Source organism: Marmota flaviventris, chromosome 11 (assembly GCF_047511675.1).
Source record: "Marmota flaviventris isolate mMarFla1 chromosome 11, mMarFla1.hap1, whole genome shotgun sequence".
NCBI classification, from domain to species: domain Eukaryota; kingdom Metazoa; phylum Chordata; class Mammalia; order Rodentia; family Sciuridae; genus Marmota; species Marmota flaviventris.
The window spans coordinates 10,759,923-10,785,704 of NC_092508.1; the positions used below are offsets into that span (position 1 = coordinate 10,759,923).

A 25,782-nucleotide genomic window follows, 5' to 3' on the forward strand; every position below is an offset into this window, starting at 1 on the left:
AACAGGCTTGGCAGAGCCTGTCGGAAGCTCCAAAGTTCACAAATGCAATTTCTCTACTTGACAGGTGTTCAGCAGGTTTCAATCTGAGCTGTGTTTTCAGTCTCAGTATGAGTTTCGTCCTTTCCAACAATACCCACTGCCAATTTCTTTGTAACACTGCCACGAATAACAAAAGAAGGCTCTAGAAGAAACCTGGTGCTTTAGATTGAATCTGGAATGTCTCCCTCAGGCCCATGTGTTGAAGGCTTGGTTCTCAGCCCAGGGCACTCCTGGAAGGTGGTGAAACTGAAGCAGAATGGCATTAGAGGCCCCTCTGAGATTGACAGCATCGTCCCCAGGCTGAGGAGCTGCACCTCGCCCACTGGCCTGGGGGACACCAAGAAGGCTGAGAATGGAGATGGCCAGCTGCCCGGCCTGTCCAGCCCAGCTAACTAGGCTGAGTATGCGTATTTCCTGCTCTGTGTCCCATCTTGCCTCCTTTTCTCTTTTAAAACCTTTCCTCAAGCTCAGAGCCTTCAAAGATGGAACTTTTCAAACAAAAAGTTTATTCTATCTTCCATCAGATCTGACTTGGAACAAAACCCATTTTCATACCAATGTGACTCTCTGGAGCAGCAAGCTGTGGAACGTAGCCTCTTCCCCCAGGAGCTGAGACTGCCACTCAGGAAAAACCTGTAAGAGGTGTGGCCTAGTGGGAGGTCTCCAGACCACTGGGGGCCACTTTTGAAGGGGACTGTGGGATTCCCACAGCCTCTACCACTGAGTCACATCTCCAGGCCTCATCGTTCCTTAAAAGAAAATTTCTATGCTGATAACGCCAGTTGCAAACAACAGGTTTTGCATTGAGAAGTAGAAGCAAACACCCTGTTCAGGCAGCCTGCATTTAACACTGGAGACAGGATGTTCCCTCCAGCCCGAATCTTGGTTCTGGCCAAGCCATGCCACTGTTCTGCTCATGACCAAGGAGACTGGATAAAATGAGTCAGAGCAAATCTGTCACAACTACCCAAAAAACAGCCTCCTTCCCTCCCTGCATCCTTCCTCCTTCCTCAAAGGCTGCCTGAGCACCACGGGTGATGAGACTCTGTTGGCCGACAGCGAGGATCTGCCGCATACGCCCCAGCAGCATCAACCACCCACGCCATTGACACCTTCATTGCCACCATGATGCACTGTTCCCCAACCTGAAAACTTTAAAGGGAAGCCGAAGCCATAAACACGGGTGTCCTCAAGAAATCAATATTAACTAAATTTACAAATACAGTAATGACTAAGCTATAAAGAGATTAACAATATTTATTTGAAAATTATAATTTTCTTAAAAAGATGGGGCACCTGCAAGGGTTACACACCCCCTTATCCACTCTATCCATTTCCTATAACGTTCAGTTTTTAAAACTTACATTGCAGTCTCTTAGGAGGACATCTCAGTTTTCAAATGCTTACGTGGGGAATTGGCTCATGCCCATTACCTGGCTAAAGATATTTATGGGCAGCTACGAAAATAAACTGGAAGATTTCACCTCACATGTAAATAAAATTTCATCTGTCCCATTTCTTTTTTACAACAATGGAAATATAGAAAGAGAAAACCAGGACAAAGCAGATTTAAGTGAAAAATAATGTTTTTGCAGTGCTGAAGATGGAGGCAAGCCCTCTATCACTGAGTTGCCTCCCCAGCCCTATTGTGTTTCTTGGGCAATTAATTGATCACATATTTTGTGCAAATGATACAAATTCAAATCAGGTGCACTGGAATCTGTATTAGTGCCTACAGTTGCTGTGATTAAGTACCACAAACTATGCATATTAAAACAACAAAAATCTATTGTGTCATAAATCTAATGACTGAAAGTCCTAAGCAAGACATAGACAGGGCCATGTGCCCTCTGAAACCTGAAGGTGGATCCTTCCTTGAATCTCCGGCTTCAGTGTTGGCCTCAGTCCTCAGCGTTCCCGTCCCGTAGGTGTATCACGCCACTCTATTCTCTGCCCCTGGCTGTCTTCTCGCTTTGTACGTCTCAGTGTCTCTTCTTCATTTCTTATAGGGACACTAGCTGTTGATTAGGACCTACCCTACTCCAGCACGACTTCATCTTAACTAATGACATCTGCAAGGCCTCTGTTTTCAGGAAGGTGACATCTGACTTACTGGGGCTTAGGACTTAAACATATCTTTCTGGGGGACACAGTCAACTCTAGCCCTCCAAAATCATGTCCTCCCAATGTGCAAAGTACATGCATCCCATCCCCACACCCTCAGAACTCTTAACTATCCTCCCATCGAATACAAGTCCAAAATGCCATCTAAATATCATCACCTCAAAGTCCCAAATTTCATCATCCAAAGCAGTTATGGATAAGGCTTGGAGCATGATTCATTCTGGGCCAAAATTTCTCTCCAAATATGGACTTCTGGAATCAGAAACAGTTATGTGCTTACCAAATACAATATCTAGGCATAGGATAGATATTTTCCTTCCAAAAAGGAGAATCTGGGAAGAGAAAAGAGGTCATGAATTCCAGCCAAATCCAAAACCTAGGAGGGAAAATCCCATTAGATTTCAAGGCTTGAGAACAGTGCTCTAAGCTCTGATGCTTCTTTCTCTGGGCCCAAGGGGCAGCAGTCCCACCCAGTTGGGCCACTGGGGCAGTGGGCCTACACGAGGAGGTCCTGTTGACCCAAGCCTCTGCACCCAAGGCTCTGGCCTTTAAGTTATTCTTCATTAATTTTGTTCTGTGCCTTTCAGTCCAGACTGGAAATGTTTCTGCTATAGAACTCAAAAACCTTGTCAGCCTCCCTTGCAATCAAAGGGATCCAAGACACCAGACCAGAGGATCGTCCACAGATCTTTCCTGAACAACTGCCTCTCACTTCCTGGCTTCAGCTGAGACCTCTGAGTAGATCCATGAGTCACACACCTCATTTATTTAGCAAACAGTTGTCAAGCCACACTCTTGGCTATGTCTGTAGTGCACTGTCTAGAGAGGCTAAGAACTCTCCAAGTTGGCAGGTGCCAACTCCTTTCTGTGTAGCGGTGCCTGCTTCAATTTCTTTCTCTCTTCTCACATTTTACTATAAACAGCAAGGAGAAATCAGGCTGCACCTTCCACATCGTACTTGGAAATCTCCACATACCCAAGTTCATTGTCAGTTACAAGCTTACTTTCTTTCCAATGGCACAACCCAAGTCACTCCAGTTCTCTGCTACTTTATAACAATGTCACCTCTCCTTTAGTGTCCAATAACATGTTCTTCCTCCCATCTGAGACTTCACCAGAAGCACCGTGATGTTCATAAGTCTAGCAACATTCTGTACATGGAGATGCAAGGATTCTCTAAAAGACAATGGAAGATCTCTCTGTATCTCTTCTCACCTCTTTCTGAGCCCTTCCCAGAACTACCTTTAATGACTGCATTTCTACCAACAGTCTCTTAAGGTTATCTAGGCTCTTTCTCTCCAAGGCTTCAAAATACTTCCAGCCTCCACCCATTACACAGCCCCAAAAGCCACTTATGTAATTATTACAGCAGTATCCTGTTTTCCAAAATTGATATCAAATAATTCATCATCCCCTGATGGTCCTGGTGCCATGGCATCTAAATAGCAAGAACAGTGATTTGACCATTGAAAATGAACTAGGAGAAAATCTGCCCCATCAGCATTAAAAATGATGCGTTCACACTGCCAGTAAGAAAGGGCAGACCAGTGTTCCGATGGGAGCTGTGTCGAATGGGATGCTGATTTAAGAGATCTGGATAAAAATACCTTCAATGCTGAGTCATGATGAGCTGGAATATAGAGATCATTTTCTTGCAACTCTTTCAAAAGCACAGAGTAAATGTGCACTGAGTTTCACTATGGAGAAGAATGTAAATGCATTGAATAAATATCCGAATAGGGAAATATGCATGTGGACAGAATTTTCTGTATTTTGAGCAGAAATAAACTAAACTGCTCAGGTGTTGCCTGGAGTGGACAACTGTGCATCTTGGACAAAAGGAAAGATAAGGATGATTTATGAGTTTTCTTACATAAGTTAGTAGTGATAAAGTACCTTCAGACAATGTAATTCCTTAATCAAACAGCTCTTTTTGCTAACTTAGTTAAAAATAAATTCAGTTTTTCATCAGTCTCTTTTCTTACAACCTTGAAACTGATTACACTTTTTTTTTTTTTTTTTTTTTTTTTTTTTGGTGGTGGTGGTGGTGGTACTGGGATGGAACCCAGGTCTCTACACATGCCAGTCTACACCCCCAGCCCCTGATTACATAGTTTATACAGATGATCAACAATTCAAATTAGCTGGGTCTGGCATTACAAGTTTTTATGTTGTTAGCAATTCATTGGTCCTTGTAACTTTATGGTTAGCTGGGCCTAGACCAGATTCTTAGAGGAAAAAGAGTACTTATTGTATCAGGTACTGTCCTGAGTCCTCTCCTATTGATTCCCTATTTGGAGAAAATCAGTAATTGATCTCATTTACTCCTCACAAATGTTAATGTGGGTAGTTTTTATTTTCTTTTAATCAGTGGGCCTTGGAAACATTTAGGAATTTGAATAATGTCAGACAGCTAGGATCAAATAAAACCTACATATATATGTATATACCTACATATATATGGTGACCCACCTTACAGAAATAGCTGGATTGCGTATGAAACCCCCTCCTGCTGAGGAGTAAGCCACCTCTGAGCACCCAGAGTCCCAAGGCTACAGGACACCCTGTCTGAAACAATGCTAGGCTAGCCCAGTACCCTGGACCGGAAGTCCACTGCTTTCAAAGGACCCCTCTTCCACAGGAAGGCTAGGAATTTACATTTTAACATCATTAGAAGTAACCAGAGCATTTGTTGGGTAACATTTTAACTGGTTTTCAATGACCTTTGAAGCATCAGATTAAATATTAACTAACAAAAAAGCAGCTACCTGCTTAAAAATTATACCACTTACCTGGGATTAAAAATCCAGTATTTGAATTTTTTCACAGCTCACTCTTCATCATTGATTTTAGAAAGAGAAAAAAAAAATGCCTTGGAATTAGAAGAAAGAACTCTAAGGAAGGACACTTTGAACTTTTCATGTTCAGTTTTTTTGCTCCATTCAATTTCAGATAGACCACATAATCAAAGAATATTGTATGCTTTATGTTTTCAAAGTTCTTCCTAGATATTCATTAGTTTTCTATAGACCACAAAGAAAGCCCTTCAATTGAGAGGGGCTGCATAGGCAGAACACTGACAGATAAAATAAAAATACACTGGCTTCTGACAATAAGTGAAGACACCAGCAGGGGGCGAACTTGTTGCCCATCCTAAACTGAGTAGTGGAAATTCCCCATTTAGAGAGAATCAGCCCTCTCTCTGCATGGTCACTTGTTATGTAGGTCTTTTCATTGTGGTCCTGATGAATTCCCTAATCTACTCAAACCCAACAATTCAACCATTTTTGAGTTGGACATTCTGCATTTACAAACAGGCTGCCTCATGAGGTTGGAACCAGTAGTTATTTCTAACATAAAAGCCTGAAGCTAGTCTCCCTGGCCTCAGAAATGGTGAGTGATATTCTGTCCATGCCACTTGGGTACTTTTGCTGGGTCAGACACTGTGTTAAACCCTGGTGACAAAGTTGATCCCAGCTCTCAGGGAGCTGAATGTTCATTTTTGAGTTTAATTCTTAGAAAAAGTGATACCTATGCCATTTTATAAATCTTTTATACCCCAATGATATTGGCAAAATTATATTGTGTGCATGTACAAATATATAACAACAAATCCCACCATTATGTACAACTATAATGCACCAATAAGTAATGGAAAAAAATCTTTACTCCCCAAGGGCTGCTTTATTCTCTGCATTTAAATGTTCATTAAAATTAGTCTCCACTTAGCAATAGTGACATGTTAAGGAGCTCATGAAGGAGATGAGAGATAGATGCTTAATAAGTGTTTGTTGGTGGATATCTTTCCTGTCTAAAGCTACCAGTCTTACCTTCTCACCTTCCACTGCCTCAGGAAAAATCCCCTGATTTTTGAAACTAAAAGACTAATGGAGGATTTGACTGAGTGACATGGGCCATATTGTAGGTTTTCATCAGTGACACCATGGATCCAGTTGAAATGAAACTGAATCTTTTCCTACAGTGTTTTTTGGGCAATCATCACTTTTCTCGTTAAGACAAGAAACCAAAAGCAAAGGTTCAAGTTCGTTTCTTGACCTGTGTCATATTTTCATGGTCACGGGGATGTTTTTTTCATTTTTGATAGTACGAGAGGAACATGGAGAATAAAATGCATGTTTTATGAAAAGAAATCAATTGAATTGATGACCAGTCTTCCAACTTGCTTTTAAAATTTTTGTGACAGTTTAACCAAGCATGACTTGTTGCCAAACTTCACCAAGCCATTCCTGGCTTTATCCTATAGTAATTCTCTGCCTATTTGGTTTTTTCTCAATGATGAAACCATCAGAGCCATTTATCATAGTTTATTTAACAGGACTTGACAAAAAGTATGAGCCTCAGTGTGCTAAGTTAATTAGTTACAACTATGTCCAACACTTTGGGTAGGAGCAAAATAGCAACACTTCTTATGATCTCAGATGTCAACTTTGTTAAGATGGGCATCAACATGTCTGGGTATCAGTTATGTAAAAATAAAAATTCGAGCTACAACAAAATTGGAGTAGGTGAAAAAATTAAAAACTTACTTTATCTTCTGGCTGTGCAAAACCAAACCTCCAGGAGTTTTTGCTTATTATCATTAACCTAACACACGCCATCCCCGCTTAGGAATGTAGGAGTTAGAGGATAATAGAAGATTTGGGGTGGAGCAGGGGCCAGGGGCAAGTTACCAAAAGTCATGTGAGAAGGCCTCTGAAAATTTCTCCCTCTTTATGAATAAGTATTAGGCTGCTTTTAAATTTCACTCAGGTCAAAGGATCTCGTCTTAAGAAGCCTCAAGTCCGGTGGTTCTTAAAGTGTGGCCCCCAGACACTGCATCAGCATAACCTGGAAACTGGTTAAGATGCAAATTCTCAGACCCAGTCCTGTTTTCTGTTTTTTAACAAATCTTCAGGGTGAATCTGACATATGCTAATTTGAGAACCACTGGTTTAAGCTGTTGAGCATTGATAAGATCAAAGAAGAAACTGTGTTGGTTCATTTTCTTCAGGAAAATAATTTACTAACCTCCATTTTATAGCCTGGTTATTTAGCCAACAGTAATTGGTAAGATCACAACTTTCTCTTCTTTGGCTTCTCTTTCCTGGCCTCCATCCACACCAAGGGGACTGCTCTCCTCTCAGTAAACACGAGTACATGCCAATCCTGGCTGCCATTAGGCGCAAACTGCTTTAGCTGGAAGATTCACTGGGCTGGACAGAGACTCAGTAAAGCTGAGCTGGAATGAGACCTTTCCCAGATTAGTAGCTATTTCTAAAATCAAGGAAGAAAGTTCTCCAAACTACAGAAGCACTTGGGTAAAGGTCGACCTGGACTCTCAAGGTCCCAGATTAGGTCAAAGTACATTCTCTGGCTCAGAAAATCAGTGGGTTGAAAATTCAGAGAGAAGAGAGATTTGAGAGGAACTATCCTGCCTCCTTTATGTCATCTTCCATCCATTCATCATTTCCTCTATGGAAACTGAAATACTCACGTTCTACTGCCCCGTTCAGATAATTTGCTCATGCTACCTGTGTTCCATGACAACGTTGGCGTGAGCAAGGGAGCTAAGTAGTTTCTCCTGGTTCCTCCAGAGCAGCCTAAGAAGCCCAGCCAAGAATGGGGAAACACAGAGGAGTGACTCAAACACGCTTCTTTATCTGACTTTCAACCTCAAACCAGTCATTTGTACCATATTTACCTGATGGTCCCGATGGTATCTCAGTGGTACGCTCATTCAAGCACCGATGTGGATCAAAGGTGATGGTGATCAAGTTCTTCCAGTACTGAGTCATCTTTTTTGACCTTTTGATTCTGACTTTGAAGAGGAGTAAGCTATTTTGTTAAGTACCCACAAGCCCAGAACCTCAGCAGTCCTGCATTGCCCTGGATATTCAAAGTGTAAAAAGATTAACTTGTGCATTCTCGACTCTTTCCCCAACCTCAGTAGCTTATGCAGATCAAATTACATTTTTAAAAAGTTAACAGCAGGTGACTCATCTAAGAGCATGGAAAAACAAGCTCTTTTTCAACATTGGTAGAAAAGAGTGAGAAAAAGGCACTGCAGAGACAGAGGCCAAGGATCTTCTCCCCTGCCTCCTCCTCCTCCTTTTCTTCCTCTTCCTCCCCCTCCACCTTCCTGGAGGTATGAAGCCACCGGTTACAAATATCTGTCATTTTCCAACTTGTTTCCTTGAATTTGGGTTTTGTGTTGCTTTTCAACATATTGTCAGAACTTCTTGTAAAGTATGAACTCGGACCCACTTTGGCAGAGGCCAAGCAATGTGTCCAGGGATTGATGCACGTCATCTTAACCATGTCTGTGACAGAGACCCACAGTTCAGTTCACTTCCTGGTAGTTCTGCCCTCGCGCTCTCCACATTTAATTTTGCAGAACACAAAAGACAACTAACTTTCCACTTTGGACCTACTCTTACCTGGTGCTGCTGCTCCCCGTGTTTGTCCTCACTGATTACGTCCGCTACAAGCCGGTCATCGTCTTACAGGGGATAAGCTTCATCGTCACCTGGCTGCTGCTCCTGTTTGGCCAAGGAGTGAAGATCATGCAGCTTGTTGAATTTGTCTATGGTCTGGTCTCGGCCACCGAGGTGGCCTACTATGCCTACATCTACAGTGTGGTCAGCCCAGAGCACTACCAGAAGGTGAGCGGCTACTGTCGGAGTGTCACGCTGATGGCCTACACAGCGGCCTCGGTGCTGGCCCAGCTCCTGGTTTCCCTGGCAAACGTGTCCTACTTCCACCTCAACGTCACCACCTTGGCCTCTGTCTCCGTGGCTTTCTTCTTCTCACTCTTTCTGCCAATGCCCAAGAAGAGCATGTTTTTCCACGCAAAACCCAGCAAACCAGCTCCTCAGAAGACACCAGGACAGACTGCTGTCCTAGAGGAAGCCCATAGAGGTGACGAAGCAGCCCACCAAGAAGCAGGCACCCTTTCCAGGCATGGGGAGGAGAGCCAGCCCAGCAGCCCCAAGCCCAGACATGAGGCTTTGAGGAGCTGCGTGCAGTGGTTCCAGGATCTGCGGGAGTGCTACTCCTCCAAGCATCTTTTCTGCTGGTCCCTGTGGTGGGCTCTTTCCACAGCGGGTTTTAACCAGGTTTTGAACTATGTGCAGATCCTGTGGGATGACAAGGCCCCATCCCAAGATTCCTCCATCTATAATGGAGCAGTAGAAGCCCTTGAAACCTTGGGGAGTTGGTATGCAAGACTTTATCTTATCCATGTGCAGAAAATGTGCATAATATATGTAGCTGAGATACTCCATGGTTAAAAAAATAAAATAAAAAAATAAAAACGGTTAGGCTATTTGGAAATAACTGTAATGAGTGTATCTTGGTGATGTGGAGCCCTGAGAAGAGAAAGCTCATGAGACCTCCGATTATAAGACCTAAGGTTAGGAAGAGTATACAGCATGTGGTTAATGTGACATATTTACTATTTATACGGAAGAGGACTACTGAATCAATGGGAAAAAAACGCTGTCTCAAGTTTTTATCCATGTTCTATCACTTCCCAAGTGGGCAAGTCAATTAAAACTCCAGTTTAATCCATTCTGTTCTCCTAAAAGGCCAGAACAATACTGGCTAGCTTCCTTCATAAGATTACTTTTAAGACCAAAAGGGATCTTCATGTAAAGGTAATTGTACATTGTAAGGTCGGTCTTAAGTGAAAAACAGAGTTTTTGTTAATTTTTAATACAAAATGAATTATTAAGCATTTGAACTGTAATCTTGGATAACACCGTGGTATTGATTTCAACACTGAATACTAGATTGTTTGGAAAAAAAATAAGACTTCAGTTACAAAATTCAAAAGAGGCAGCTAATGTCATGAAAGACTGATGAAGCTCTACCTTTCCCTAAAGACATCAGTGACAAGGTAGCATCCTACTGACCAAATGTGGCCTGTCCTCGGACAGCTGGAGGTTTCCGATTGAACCATCAAGACCCTTTCCTTCCTCTAGTCTTTCACTAACTCTAGTCTTTAGCTGTCATTTGCAAGCTGTTGACATGAGGTGGGCAAACTGAGCCATGGCACACACTACAGTGTGCAGTGCACCCTGTAGAAAAACAGCAACAATATGTGACAAGAATTGTGAAAAATAATAATAAACAGAAAAAGATTTGTGGCTTATAGTCCAAAGTGATAGGGGACAGAGAGATGTGAACAGAAGGTTAAGGGAATATTTCTGTAACTGGACTCACTGTGCTGACCCCTACATGCTTTCTTTTCTAAGAAGCATTTTAAGCAGTCTTGCCTGGCTTAAGTGGACATGATATGTCACATTCCTCAGCAAACTACCTGTTATCTACAAGAGAAATGCAGGCCCCAAATAATGTCGATAAAAGAAACCCAAGTTGCCCTGAAGGGGGAGACTTTGTGACCCTTTTCATAGACCAGATCCCAAGACTCGGGGAGATAAGGATAATTCCTCCTAACCAAAAAATCTGTAAGAATTCGTAGTAAAGAATCCAATTAGAACAATTCAGCATGGACCAAAATAACCTAGGGTTGCCATGGCAGTGGGGACTTGGAAGTGTGATGTCACCTTGCTGCCAGTCAAATCTCAAGAGGTGGACCTAGCTGGGACTTTCTGGAAATTTCTCTGGGATCCTTAATAAAACTGGGGTGCAGGAGAGGCCCACTGTCCCTCTCCTTTCTGAGAGGACCCACTCTTTCCCTTGAGAGTGTCCCTTTCTTTTGTCCTGTCCTTTCAATAGGCTCAGTTCTATTACTCTGAGCAACGTGTCTGAAATCTTTCTGATTTGATTGAAAAATCAGGGTTGGCAGTGGGTAGGGGGATCTTTGAACTGCCTCAGTTTCCTGGAAGGGCCCAGGTCTGTAACAAAAGCATAAATTGGCCCTGTACCAATTATAGATCTTGAACAATTCAGTGGGGTTGCTGACCAAGGTCTTATTTCCTTCCTTTTTTCCTTCCTTCCTTTTTTTCTGTTTCAGAGGATCTAATCCAGGACCTTGCATATGCTAGGCAAGTGCTTTACCACTGAGCAGTACTCCCAATCTGACCAATATTTAAATCAAAGTTTCAGGTAAGACTGTGTAAGATAGGGTGGGTGGGTGAGGGGGTAATGTAAGGAGCATATCAGCTCACAAGGATGCATTCCATCTAGTGAAAATTCTGTTCACATCCAAATACATGTGATGGGCAGTATATAAATTTTTCCCCCAGAATATAGCCAAAGAGATTTGGCTAACATATTTCAAAGAATTTCAAATCAATAACTTTAATAATTATGTTGCTTCTTTCCTTAACTGTATATATGTTGCCTTCTGATTTATCTTCAAGAATAACAGTGAATTCTGAAACTTCCCCTCCCATCTCCACAGCCAGGCTGTTTGGCTGTCCTGCATGGTTTTCTGTCTGGCCCTGTGCATATTATTTCACTATTGTTGGTAAGAACCAGAGACAAGCCTCCTCCTAAGAAGTAGTAATTATTGATTGTGGTGATAGTGCAACAGAAGACCAGGAGCACACCAGGTGGGGCGGGGCAAGGCAAGGTGTGCGGTGGCAGGTGAGGCAGCCCCTTGTGGTGGGTAGGAGCCGGTGCCAAGAATTCACTTCACTGCTTTCCCTGGAGTTGGCTGGTGTCTGCTTCATCCTTGTTCAATTAGAGATGGATTTCTGATGTTGCATTTTACCCAGTAGGAAAAAGGCAGGAAGATTGGGGTGGCCTGGGAGGGCCCTGAGAATCTCACTGGTGCTTGAGGGTTTCTAGATCCAGTACCCAACTTTGAACCCTCTCCTGAACTTTCTGCTTGGTCAAAGTGTCCCTCCATCTAAGAAGCTGAGGTATTTTGGGGTATTTTAGATACTTGTCCCTTCCCAGCTTATGTTTTGTCATGACTGAAACACTTTTCCAAAGAAAGGAGGTGCAGGGAGGGACAGGCAAAGTGTCCCAGGCACCGGTGCTCCCGGGGGTGCTAATGCAAGTCCTACTGGCCTAAGATAAGAAGGGCAGAGCCCAGAGATGTCTTTGAAGTTACCCCAACAATGCACATGTATTTTCCTGACATAACAAAGCTCTCACATCAAATGAGACTTTGAAGATATTTATTCTGAACTTGGGTTGTTCCACACCCACCTAGGTATTGGAAGTTTCAGGATCCGTTGTTAATAGTCTCCTTTCCCTTTCTGAAAGTTCCCATTTGACTTCTAGAAACCTTCTTTAAGATTTGATCATATTAAGCTCATTTCCACTGTAAATACTTGCTCCTGGGGAGAAGTGGGGGTAGATTCGCCCCCCAGTCCTGTGATACACTCTTACTTGAGACATTTTATAGAAAAGGTAAAATTCCAGCAAAGTCAGTGCCTGAAACTCTTTAGACTCAAATGATTTTTAGTATCCTTGTAATAGCAAGGACCCAGTGTCAAATTTTTAGGCAAAACCCACAAATTCTGGTTGCTAAAAGGCCTCACATTAAATTAAGCCGGGTCTTTAAGAAAGAAGGCTGGAAATGGTATGAAAGCTGACAGCTGTCTGCTCAGCTCTGCACATTGTAGGAACACACCAGAAGACATCTATTTAATGCACATTGTAAGATGAGTTTCTCCTGGGATGGGCCCACAGCCACATGTGCTTCCCAACACATGGTGAGTTAGGTCAGAGCTTGGGTCAGTGTTTCCATCCTCAGCATATTGATGTTTGGAGTTGAATAATCCTTTGCTGGGGTGGAGGAGCTGTCCCACACATTGTATGATGTGTGGCCACATCATCAGCCTCTGAATCCTAGATGCAGGATGTCCCTCATCATGACAACCAAATACATCTTCACATATAGCCGCCGTCTAGGCCCCAGAAAGAAAAGTACTCCTAGTTAAGAAGGGCTGACTAGAGATAGAGTTAGATTAGGGTTAGGGTCAGCAGCCCCTCATAACTCTTATCCTGTTATATTAAAACTAAACATTTATTAGTTTAATGTATCCCTCTAGGCTGCATAGTTTTTAAGAGCAGGGGCACCAAATTCACTACCATATTGTGCCATAAAGAAGCTAGAAAATACTTGAAGCGTAAGTGAATGAATGAATGAGCAAGTAAAGAAAGGAAGGTTCACACAAATAGTTGGGAGAGTATTTAGAGAAAATTCTTGAAAAGCAGTTTGGTATCTGTCAGGTATCTTTAGGCAACTCTTTAAATGATGTTACAGAAAGAGAAAACTGAGATGAAGGCAAAGGGGGAGATCTTGGGTAAGAGGGCAGGTGGAAAGGTTATGGGAGTCCAGAGAGGGCACCTCAGATTAGACAGCTCCAGACTGGAGATCTTGGACGCCTCCCTCCAATGGCCACGTGGTCACAGTTCCCCATCTCTCACCTTCTGCTTTATCTTGCCAAACTTGAATCAGGCTCCTCTTTTGCTACAGGCTCCTAAACCCCACTGGCCTCAACCCTGAGCAAGCAAAAAACTTGAGGAATGTGTCCCCTTATCAGCACCCCCTGGGAGTGGACTGACCAAGGCAGGACACTTTCCTGTCTGGGCTCAGGGAGCATTTCCCCCTGAATGTCCAACTCCCCCTGCAGGGATTCTGCTGATCTCTGCCTGCCCCTCCTTTCCCCTATAAAAGAACACCCTTTTTCTGTTTGTTTTGGGGACACTGGCAGATTTCTGCCACCAGAACATTGTCCCTATTGCAGTCGTCTCTCTTCTAAATAAAATCTTCTTCCTAAGTCCAGATTCTTTTTTACTTGACACCAGGTTTTTGCACCTAAATTTTATGACCTTCAAAGGGAAGAGGAAAGAAAGCAATGGGCTCCCCAGGTCCTTTCCAGGTTATGGATTTAAGGGCACGCAAACCCCGTTGATTTATTTCAAACTCTAGGAGAACGAGACTGAGTGACTTTTTCATTTAAAATGTGCAGTAAGTCAGGGTTTTTTTTTTTTAACCCTGAAAGTGGATCAACATTTCTATAATATGGAAGACACTAACAAGATACAGTATAAGTCGATTCCTTTCTTTTCAGGGACTATGGCAGCCCTCACAGTGGTCTACTGAAATTAACTGAAATCTGGGAAAGCTGGTCTCTGGGACCTTGTCTGCAGCAGATGAGGTCTCACTGTTCCTCATGCATTCACACCAAATATCTGGGTGTGTTATGCTTAGTCTTTGGCATCCAAGTCAGATTACGTGCTTCTTATAACCACTGCAGTGTTTATTATGTCTTTCTTTTAACTGAAGCAACAAAATGTGTTTATGCATTCCTTCTGAATGGCCTTTTGCAAGGCGACGGCAAATGCTTCCTACAAGAGACAATGGGACTATATTCTTATTTTAGTCAAATTTCACTTAGGACTTGATTAAAACTACTAATCAGGGGAACAAAGTAAAGTGCTCACAACTAATAAGCAATGACATACTTTCTGCTTTTGACTTTGTCTTATTTGGCAACATAATATAATAGGATGTGATTTGGTGGAGTTTTGACTTAATTTAGTTTCCACTCCCAATTTTCCTTGCCTACTTGAATCATCAGAGAGCATTTAAGCTACTTCTTTTTGAAACAACATACCAGATATCCTCAGGACTGTTCTAGAAGTGTAGCTATTCTACAAAACTATATACAAACATAACAACTATCACATCAAAGTTTAAAATATTAAAAATTTAATGCAGATTAATTAAAAAGGTAAGAAAACAAGTTGTAAAGGAGGCAAGGCATGCTGCTGGATGGACATGTGAAGCACAGGACATCACCCCTCACTTCCTGGTTATTTTTCTGAAAGCATTTCCCTTGACATAACAGTAAAGCAATGAAAGTAAAAAACTACTAACCTAGAATTTTATACTTGGCAAAATATTCTCCAAAAAATAAAGCAAAATAAGGGCATTCTGGGACAAACAAAAATTTGGCAAAATTGTTGTGGCTCACACTAGAAGAAATACCGAAGGGAGTTCTTTAGGCACAAGAACTTGGAATGGGATGGCAGCAATGCAGGAAAAATAACAGGAAGGGTGGATGCTGAGTAAATTGAAGGACATTTTGATTTTTAAAAGAACAATAATAGTGTTTCTTCCTTTGAAAATATAGGTAAGAGCCAGGCGTGGTGGTGCATTCCTATAATCCCACCAACTCAGGAGGCTGAGGCAGGAGGATCAGAGTTCAAAGCCAGCCTCAGCAAAAGCAAGGCGCTAAGCAACTCAGTGAGACCCTGTCTCTAAATAAAATGCAAAATAGAGCTGGGGATGTGGCTCAGTGGCTGAGTGCCCCTGAGTTCAATCCCCAGAACACCCTCAAAATAAAAAAATAAATAATAAAAATATAAGTAGAATTAAAATCTAGAACAACACAAAAGGAAGCAAAAGTAGTGGATTAAAGTACTGCAACATCCCTGTATTGTCAAAAAATTGTTTAAAAAAAGTAGACTCTACTACTTCAAAAATACACAACTTAATCTCTATGGTAACCACTAAAAAAATAAAATTAAAATAATTTTAAACTTAATTAATACAACAAAAGGCAAGAAAGAAAAGAATGAGCCCAGACCAGGCAGGACAAACAGAAAGCCCCAAAAGAGGTGGCAAATTTAAAAGCAAATAGATCAATAAGATCATTAAAATGTGCCTGAACCATTTTCTCTAAGCACATGAAAAAAAAAATTCAACTAAATGAACTAAAAGTAATCAAAAACCGAACTATTTTGCTCTTTTATTAATTAATTCATTGGTTTGTCTCTATTTGTTTTTTGTAGCACTGGGGATCAAACACAGAGCCTTGCACACACCAAGCTAAGCAAGCCTCTACCACTGAGCTACATCCTCAGCCCTATGTGGCTTCAAACACTTCTTGAAAATAGGGGCTCCAGAAGGTTGAAAGCTGAAGGATTGGGAAAGCTATACCATGCAAACACTAACCAAAGGGAAGCTAGTTTAGTGATCCTAATATCAGACAAGCAAACAATAATACAAGAGTGATTTGTCTTTTTACTATGGTAAATTTAATAATGAACGTATAATGGTAAAAGGGTTAATCAATCTGTACATAATATCTTAAACAAAATAGATTAAGCAAAACCTGACAAAACTCAAATGAGAAATTAAAAAGTCCACATTTATAGTTGGAAATATGAGCACAACTCTTTCAAAAACAGAGACAAAAATGTCAATAAGAAGACTTATCTTTATGTTCAATACATTCCCAACAAAGATGTGGATACTGCACTCAGTGGCTGCAGAGTAAACAATTCCTTTCAAGAAGACAAGGAATCCTGACCAGAACCAAGCTCCTACACTGGGTTAGAAAGTAGCTCTCAACAAATTTCAAACAGAATATGTATTCTGATAATCACGATGAAGCTAAAATCATTAACAAATTTGTGATTTTAAAATAGCCAAATGTTTTGAAATTCTAAAAAGAACACAGTCAAAAATGAAATTATCGTCAAGATTAGAGAACAATTTGAAGTGATTGATAGCGAAAATATGAAAATCGGAATTTATATCACATAGCTGAACAGTGAGAAGGAAGAAGCATAGAGCCTAGGATGCATTTCTTTTAAAAAAGAAAGAATAAAGTCAAGTTACTTAAACATATATCACCAAATGTTAAAAGAGAATAGCAAATTAAATTTAAAGCAAAAAGAAGAAAATGATAGAGAAAAGCAAAAAATTAATCAATAGAATAGAAAAGAGTATAATATAAATCAGAAAAATCAAATTAGTCATTTGAAAAGACCAATAACTGTGGGAAAGTCTGTTTGTGGAAAAAGGAGGGAAAACACAAGCTATTATATCAAGAATGAAAAAGAAGACGCAATTACATATCTTTCAAATACTGAAGAGACAATAATAGATTTTTATTACTAACTTTATGCCAATAAACTTGAAATTTTTGATGAAATGCACAAATCTCTGTTAAAAATCACAATTTTCTAAAATGTGCACAAGAAGGAATAAAAAGCCTCAAGAATCCTATTAAAGAAACTCAATCCTTAACTAAAAATCTTCACTGAAAGAAAGCTCCAGTCCACCTTGGCTTCACAAATAAATGATGTGAAATATTCAAGTAAGAAATCATGCTATTCTTATATAAATATTTACAAGGAATGCTTCCCAGTTTGTTTTATTGGATAAACATAACTTTCTTGCCAAAAGCTGCTGCAAACATTCCAAGAAAAGGAAATTACAGGTTATTCTCTCATGAACATACGTGCAAAAACAGTAGCTGAACAAAATAGTAGCTAGTCATATGCAACTTTAGAGTTGTCCCTGTTACAACAGGGTTTGCATCTGCTGATCAAAGATTTTGACAAAAAAAAAATGCATCTGTACTGAACATATGTGGATTCTTTGTTCTTGTCACTATTCCCTTAACAATACAATATAACAAGTATTTACATCCTTTACATTGTATTAGATACTATGAGCCATTTAGACACAAAGTATCGGGAAGATATGTGTAACTTGTATGCAGATACATGCCACTTTATATAAAAGATTCAAGCAGGGCTGGGGCTGTAGCTCAGTCAGTAGAGTGCTTGCCTAACATGTATGAGGCACTGGGTTCAATCCTCAGCACTCCATAAAAATAAAATGAAGGTATTGTGTCTATTTACTATAAAAAATATTTAAAAAAAAAAGATTCAAGCATGTACAGGCTTGGATATCTTTAGAGGTCCTGGAACCAATTTCCCATAGATACTGAAGGACAATTGTGTATTTAAAAACAATGATATAGCATGCCAAGTTTGGTTTATTGCAGAAATACCACATTAACTGAATATCTGTAAGACAACTCATATGACTCGTGAGATTAACAGAATATGGAAGAACTAAGTGGATATATCATGATCGGATTAGATGCAGAGAAAGCCCTCAGTAAAACTTAAGTCATTCAAGAATTAAACAAAAATAAATAAATAAATATCTCTTCAAAAATTAGAGATACCAGTCACAGTGGCATGTGTCTGTAATCCCAGTGATTTGGGAGGCTGAGACAGGAGGATGGCCAGTGTGTGGCCAGTGTGTGGCTACTTAGTCACTATCAGTGCTCACGTTCAAGACCCTGTAAATAAAATTTTTAAAAAGGGGTGGGGATGTGGCTCGATGGCAAAGAACTCCTGTGTTAATTCCCAGTACCATCCCCCCTCCAAATTAAGAATAAAAAGAGGGAACTTTCTCTACCTGATCAAAAAACTATAGCATACTCAGGATGACATAGTGAAGGTATTTCCCTGAATCAATCACCAGAAAGGCAAAGCTATCTGCCAGCAACAGTGCTCATGTTCAAGACATAGTGGGGACTCCAACCATTGAAATCAATGTACCCAACTCCCCATCCAAACATGTAAAAGAATAGCAAAGTAAAAATTAAATCAGGAGGATATACACAGTATATATACAAAATTGTCATTATTTCACATGACAAGTAATAGTTGGAGACTGTTCAAAGGTATCTAAATATATGCTTTGTATTTATTGTAAGTAAAGTTTTTTTTATACATGATCAATACATAAACTAAATTATAATCCTATGTGTTAACAGAAAATAATTCAAATAAAAAATTTAAAAGATAACACAATTTGTAATTAGCAACAATATTATTAAAAATATATAAAAGATCTACACAAAAAAGTACAAAACGTTGAGGAGAAGCCATTGATAATTTTTCCATGATGTATTTCAGAAGAATGGCAGGAAGAAAATCAGAATGAAGTGGTATTGGGAGAGAAGTTTTGGGGAAATTCAAGGGAATGTTTCTGAACTATTCTGTGCCATCGACCATTATGCCTATTCTTGCACCAACACCACAGTATTTTGTTGGTGTTTTTTTTTTTTACTAGTTTTACACTACGTCTTAAAAATCAGGTAATGGAAATCATCCAACTTTGTTCTCTTTAAGATTTTTCTTACTTATTTAGGGTCTTTACATATGTGTATATACTTTAGAATCAGCTTGTCTATTTCTTTAATAAAGAAAAAGGGGGGCTGCTAGGATTTTCATTAGATGGTTTTGAATCTATAGATCAATTTGGAAAAAATAAAAACTCAACAATGTTGAAAGTTGTTATCAATAAAGGTGCTGTGTCTTTCTTTATTCTTAAATTCCTCTTTGCCATATTTTGTAATTTTAGATCATGCATACACTCAACAGGGGTGATACCCCCACCCTCCACAAGCAGAGAAAAATGCTTTTATCATTGTTAGTGTTGTTGTTTTCTAGGTATAAAGAAAAGCCTTATAAATTGTAATGCAAGACCACAAAACATGAACAGATATAACTCACATTTTATGGTGAGAAAGAGGCTTTCTCTTATAACAATGCCAGACATTAGATTTAGGACTGTCCATAAATCCAGAACAATTTCATCTCAAAATCCTTTATTACATCTACAAAGATCCTTTTTCTAAACAAGGTCACATTAACAACAGGTTCAGAGAGTTGGGACTTGGGACTTGGATACATCTTTTAAAGAGCTATTCAACCGACCACATCCCCAGCCCTTTTTATTATTTATTTTAAGACAGGGTCATGCAAAGTTGCTTAGGGCCTCGCTAAGTTGCTGAGGCTGGCTTTGAACTTGTGATCCTCTTGCCTTAGCCTCCAGAGCCCCTGAGATTGCAGATATGTGTGACTGCACACACACACACAGCTTCTTCAACTTTTTAAAGAGTTGTCATTTTATTGTCTCCTGGCTTGCATTGAGGAATTAACTATCATTATCATTTTTGTTTTCTTAAATATGATGATTTTCTTCTTCTGATTACTTTTGGACACTTTGGTTTTGTTTGAGTATGCCTACTTTTTCTTTATGTGAAGCTTCACTGATATTTCCTTATTGTTACCATGTTTTTTTCTATCCTTTGATATCCTAACAGAAGTAGAGCTCTATCTTCCCCGCAAGATGGGGTGCAAACTATTTGAGGGCAGGGTCATTGTCCAACCTGTTCACTAGCATGCCTCTAGTATTTGCCTTTGTTTTTGTTTCATGTTAAGCACTTATTAATATTCTTGAAAGAAAAAAATGAATTAATACAACATGAAAAATAAACTTTGGGCGTTTAAATTTAATTTAATCATTCCATTATTATAAAAGCACAAACTAATATTTTAAATGCTTTAGAAAATATTCTTATTACTTTTCTCTAAATTACAGAGAAATTGGGAAATGCCAATCCCATAATTCTATAATACACAGCACATCCTTGATCAAATAACATTTCAAGGGGTTCTGTTTTAAATTATAGACCATCCCAGAGCTTCATCTGTATCTCATGCTAAATGCCCCATAGAACAATATAAATACGACAATTCTTTCTCCAAGACCTGTACTCTGGACGGTAGCTCTCTGTCTCCACAAAGATCATGTGGATGCCACTGTGAAATGACCCAACAGAGCTTCCAAACAAGATTTGATACAGTATAACTTCGTGTCATTTTGGGTTCCTTAGAAACAGCTTCTGAATTTGGACTGAAACTCTTAGGATTCAGTGCCTCTCCCAGCCTGCCGTCAGAACAGTGTCTTTTTTTCTGAATTCACCACATGTACTGGTCTTATTCAAAACAAAGTAATCACTGTCAAGCTGTTTAAGAATCTGCACAGATTACGTAAAGATTTCAACAGGGAATGATTTGCATGCTAAAAGGAAATCTGCCATTTGATTTAATCTGGGTTTCGAAAGCAAAAATCCAGTCAAACATTTGTTCAAGGGAAAAATTGTTAGCTAAAGAAATATCTGAAATTAAAAATCCCATTTGGACCACCTGTCACAGTCAATGCATGACACCTCGGGTTATTTTGGAGGTTTTGCTACGTTTAGTTGATAATTATTTGCATAGAAATAGTGCATAGTCATCAAATAACAAAATCTTAGAATACTTGTATTTATTTTTTTATCTGAGGATTTTTGGATAGGACAAATAGTAAAAACTTTTCCTTTGACTTCATATTTGTAAATAGATTCATGTTATAAATGTTTTGGTTCAATTACATGGAAGAACTCTAAAAACATGTATGTTGATCTTGACAGGTTATATTTAAAACCCCAATACAATTATTTAAAATGAATTGATTGTTGAACCTAATCAACTGTGAAAGGAAATAATTTGTGGGTTTTCCAGAAAAATAATTATCTTTTACTCATTTAGACAACCAATGATTCAGTGACCAGATTTCCAAATAACAAAGTTTCAACACATTGAGCTGTTTCCACTTACTGAAATGTCCAACAAGTAACTGTTGAACCATATCAATCTTAAGTAACACTTGTTGTTCCCTGGTTCCAGAGTATTTAGATTATTTGGTTTAATTTTTAAATGGATAACTAGTTTTAAGCTCATTATCACAATACATCTCATCCTGTGGAACAATAAAATACCCAGTTTACCCTTATTTCTTCTATCCCTGCTAGAAGATCTTCTAGAGAGTCAGCAAAAGCCTGAGCTTCCCCAGCAGAAAAAGACCTGAGGAAGAGCACAATTCACTGTGTGGGGTTTAAAAGCCCACACAAGTGTTAAGCTCTTTTGTGTTCACGATGTTAGGTTTCAGATTGCAGTTAATCTCAGCATGGAATTTATTCTTCGGTGTTCAAAATCGAGACTTTCATTGCTTTGGTGATTCAGACCACCATGACTGTGACTGTGGTTGACAACCGAGGATGATCTTAGTCAGCACCCAGGTAGGAGCACAGCCTCTGTGCTCCCACTGACACAGAGGCATACTACTACTGTATGTAGTGAATTATGCATATATGCACACACACACACTTTTTAAAGTCAGATTTGAGATATAATTTACATGCAGTGAATTCACACTTTCTTGTTCAGTTCTGTGAATTTGAGCAAACATAACTGTGTAACCACCATGAGGAAGATAAAGAACAGTTTCTTCACCCGGAACGATGCTCTCCTGTGGTCCTGCCATCAACCCTTCTTCTCCACCCCAGACCCTAGCAACCACTGATGGGTTTTCTGTCCCCATCATTTGTCACTTTAGAATGCCATATAAATGGAATCGGATCATATTTGGACTTTTATTTCCAGTTCTTTCATTTAGCATAATGTCTTCAGTGGGATAATTCTATATTAAAAAACATAAGGATGGTGTGGTTATCATACATCCTGTTTCTTAAGAAATCTTTTCTTTAAACAGGTGACTTTTCACTGAACAAGTGAGAGAATAAACGCAGAGTATAAGATAGAGCCGCAAAATCATTCCAGGGGGAGTAGTTCTCAGCCCACAGTGAAAGGTTTTTTGTTTTTTTAAACATTCAATCTCATTAAAGCTTGGATCACAATGTCCATAAACCTACTAAGTCTCATGGACAAAATGGTCAATCCTACCTACTCCTTAAATAGTCAATAAAAGTGTTTAGTATTTTGAACTATTTTCATTAAAATAAAAGGCAAAATAAATAATTTTTTAAAACCCGAAATTCACACCAGAATATTTTTTAAAATCTATTTTATCCTCACACTGGTTCAATAGGCAAAAAGACATCTTCATTTAAAAAATATTAAAACTAAGATTCATGTAGACTCCATACATTTTGAGGTCACAACAAAGCAACTGTAACTTTTGAAATGAAGTTAAATTCCTGAACTGTTAGGTGGCGCGCAGTTTGCTCTCCAGTTTGTTAGAGATCATTATGTATGTGGTATGATGGAGAAAGAACAAAGCTGGAGTCAGTAAATTCCCAGGTTCCATCTTCATGTTTATCACTGACTTTTTAGAAACTTTTCATTTTTAAAAATTCCCAATGACTATGAAAAATAAAATAGAATAGTGCCAGGAAGGCTGATGTTCTTGTCCCGCAGCTTTTACAATGACCCATGTACAGCCAGACTTCTTCCACCTGTAACTCCCATGAAATTCCTCTCCGCTGTCCCTGGATGACTTTGAAGTAAACCCCAAAGGTATAATCTTTATAAGTGTCTCATTTTCTCATCAGTAAAGCAGCAAGTATAGGGCCTACTTCCTGAGTTCTCACACTAGGTTAAATGCTGGCTTCTGAGACTCACAGTCCTGCCCCCACAGTGTCCTCAATACATGGACACAGCTTTCTCTTTTCCAAATGAACAACATCTATACACTTAAGTCAGCAGTTAGGATGCACCTACATTTTCTAAGGACTTTTACATTAATCATCTCCAGATGTATCCTTTACTTTTCCACAAATCCATTAGGTCTTACTTTGAAATGAGTGAATTTCAATAATTGAGTTAGGCAAGGCAGGACTAGAGATGAAAAGGACCCATGCATCCGTCACCTTTTGTGCCCCTGTTCTGTGTAACCTGTCTTAAATGTCTTCTCTGTTGACAAACAAATACATTTTAGTCTTTTGTCTAATTAAAGGGGATGTCACACAGGTATGGAAACCTGGGGGAGGGGGGATCTAAAATTTAATAGAAAAAAATCCAAGCTTTATTTTTTCTATCCCCAAATAGTTCAAGAACTCCAAATCTCTTTTCCTTCCCAACCAAGAGAAATATAGACTTTTTAAGGAACTTCTCCCAAATTTTCCTTTGTATTTCTGTCATATCTTCTATTCTCTGCTGACATCTCAGCTCTAGAACAACTTTTTATTGAGTTCTTCCATGGGAAGTTATTTTAAAGCTCAGCTCCTGAAGAAGGGACCAGGTCAGCCACGTGCCAAAGCAGAAACTACAAAATGCAAAGTCATAACAGAAGACCAATGCTAGTCCTACAAACATTTCCCTGAAAAAAAAATATATATGTATATATGTGTGTGTGTATATACATATATATATATATATATATATATATATAGCATATTATTTATATTAAAAATCCCCAGTTTTAAAAAGCAGCCAGTGAAACAGCACATCATGTATAACCACAAGAATGGGATCCAGTTTAGAATAAGTTATATTCCATGTATGTATAATATATCAAAATATACTCTTGCTGTCATGTATATTTTAAAAGAACAAGTTTTTTTAAAAGCAGCCTTCTTAAAAATTGATTTTTTATCTTTTTTATTCTAATTTGTTATATATGACAGCAGAATGCATTTCACCTCATATTACACATATACAGCACAATTTTTCACATCTCTGGTTGTACACAAAGTAGAGTCACACCATTTGTGTCTTCATACATGTACTTAGAGTAATGATGTCCATCTCATTCCACCATCTTTCTTACCCCCATACCCCCTCCCTTCTCCTCCATCCCCTTTGCCCTATCTAAAGTTCCTCCATTCCTCCCCCATGCTCTGTCCCCCGCCACCATCCCCATTATGTATCAGCATCCTCATATAAGAGAAAACATTCGGCATTTGGTTTTTTAGGATTGGCTTACTTCATTTAGCTTAATGTTCTCCAGCTCTATCCATTTACCTGCAAATGCCATGATTTTATTCTTTTAATGCTGAGTAATACTCCATTGTGTATATATACCACAGTTTCATCTACTGAAGGGCATATAGTTTGGTTCCACAATTTAGTTATTATGAATTTTGCTGCTATAAACACTGATGTGGCTGTGTCCCTGTAGTATGCTGTTTTTAAGTCCTATGAGTATAAACCAAGGAGTGAGATAGCCGGGTCAAATGGTGGTTCCATTCCAAGTTTTCCAAGGAATCTCCATACTGCTTTCCATATTGGCTGTACAAGTTTGCTGTCTTAAAAATAGATTTTTGATAGGAATGCAAGTATGCTTGAACTAACCTTTGAAGAGCAAATAATATGAAAGCAAATTGATTAAAACCCCCCAAATCTCAATCATAAATGTCTGTTGATCATTGATTCTATGAACACAAGGCCAAAGGCCACTTTAAAAGGTTGGAATCTAAATAGTAGAAAATATAATCGGAGCTAGTGATTTCATGACACAGAGACTGGTCAAGCAAAGGCTGCTTGGAGACACTCTGAAGTACTTCTCTCATTTCTCAGTGTTTCCCAAACTGGTCTTGGGATGTAGGCTGCTCATGATTTCCCAATTTCAGGAGCAGGACGATCTTAAAAAGAGGTTTCAAGGCACATCTTCCAAAACAAGGGAGATTAGAGGGAAAGGCTCGTGAGAAAAGCCAAGAGGAGCATTTTTACCTCATCTAAAAAAATTTGAGGATTGGTTTAGCAGTAAGTACACAGTTAGTTGTGCAAGGAGCCATAGCCATGAACTGAGGCATAGGAAGTATGATACGCTGATGACCTAAAATACATTGGGGGAGGCTCTACAAAAAGAGATGGGTATTGGAGGTGATGGGTAAATTACCAAAAACACAACATCTCAAAACAGTTAACTTTTAAAAACAATCCTTCAATTAGGTAAATGAAGTCATAACACCCCGCAGGCTCATGGCAGAACACCCAGACATGAGTTACCCATTGTCAGATCCCTCCACCCCTTTCCCTCCCCTCAGTCGCATCCCCCAGTTTGCAGACAGACGTTTTGGAGTGGAGAACAGAGTGTGAGAACATCAATTCTGACCAAGGGAGTTCACAAAAAGACCCCTCACCCACTCACAATCTCTTTCCTACACCCTTCAGTCTCCTCCAAGGGACTTGAAATTTAAGATACGAAAAAGCAACTCTTGCCAATTTGAGAAGTTCGCATGAAAAAAGAAAAAAAAAAAGTTGGCTGTGCACAGTGGCGCCTTGGATTCATAAAACCCACAGCACTGT

The 25,782-nt window shown here is 39.4% G+C and overlaps 1 protein-coding gene across 1 annotated transcript; it reads left to right on the forward strand.

Moving 5' to 3' along the window:
• Positions 1 to 6,378: 6,378 nt before the first annotated feature.
• On the forward strand, positions 6,379 to 25,572 carry LOC114097858 (thiamine transporter 2-like). The gene is made up of 4 exons (XM_071619432.1): positions 6,379 to 6,512; positions 6,958 to 6,963; positions 8,558 to 9,379; positions 25,521 to 25,572. The coding sequence occupies exons 1-4, from the start codon at positions 6,379 to 6,381 to the stop codon at positions 25,570 to 25,572; spliced, it is 1,014 nt and encodes a 337-aa protein (XP_071475533.1).
• The last annotated feature ends 210 nt before the right edge of the window (positions 25,573 to 25,782 follow it).

Bases quoted from the DNA above. Each gene is read 5' to 3' on its own strand.
- LOC114097858 (XM_071619432.1), top strand. From the start codon at position 6,379: ATGACTTGTTGCCAAACTTCACCAAGCCATTCCTGGCTTTATCCTATA. The intron at 9,380-25,520 runs GTATGCAAGACT...CCCTCCCCTCAG, and splicing joins CTTGAAACCTTGGGGAGTTG to TCGCATCCCCCAGTTTGCAG.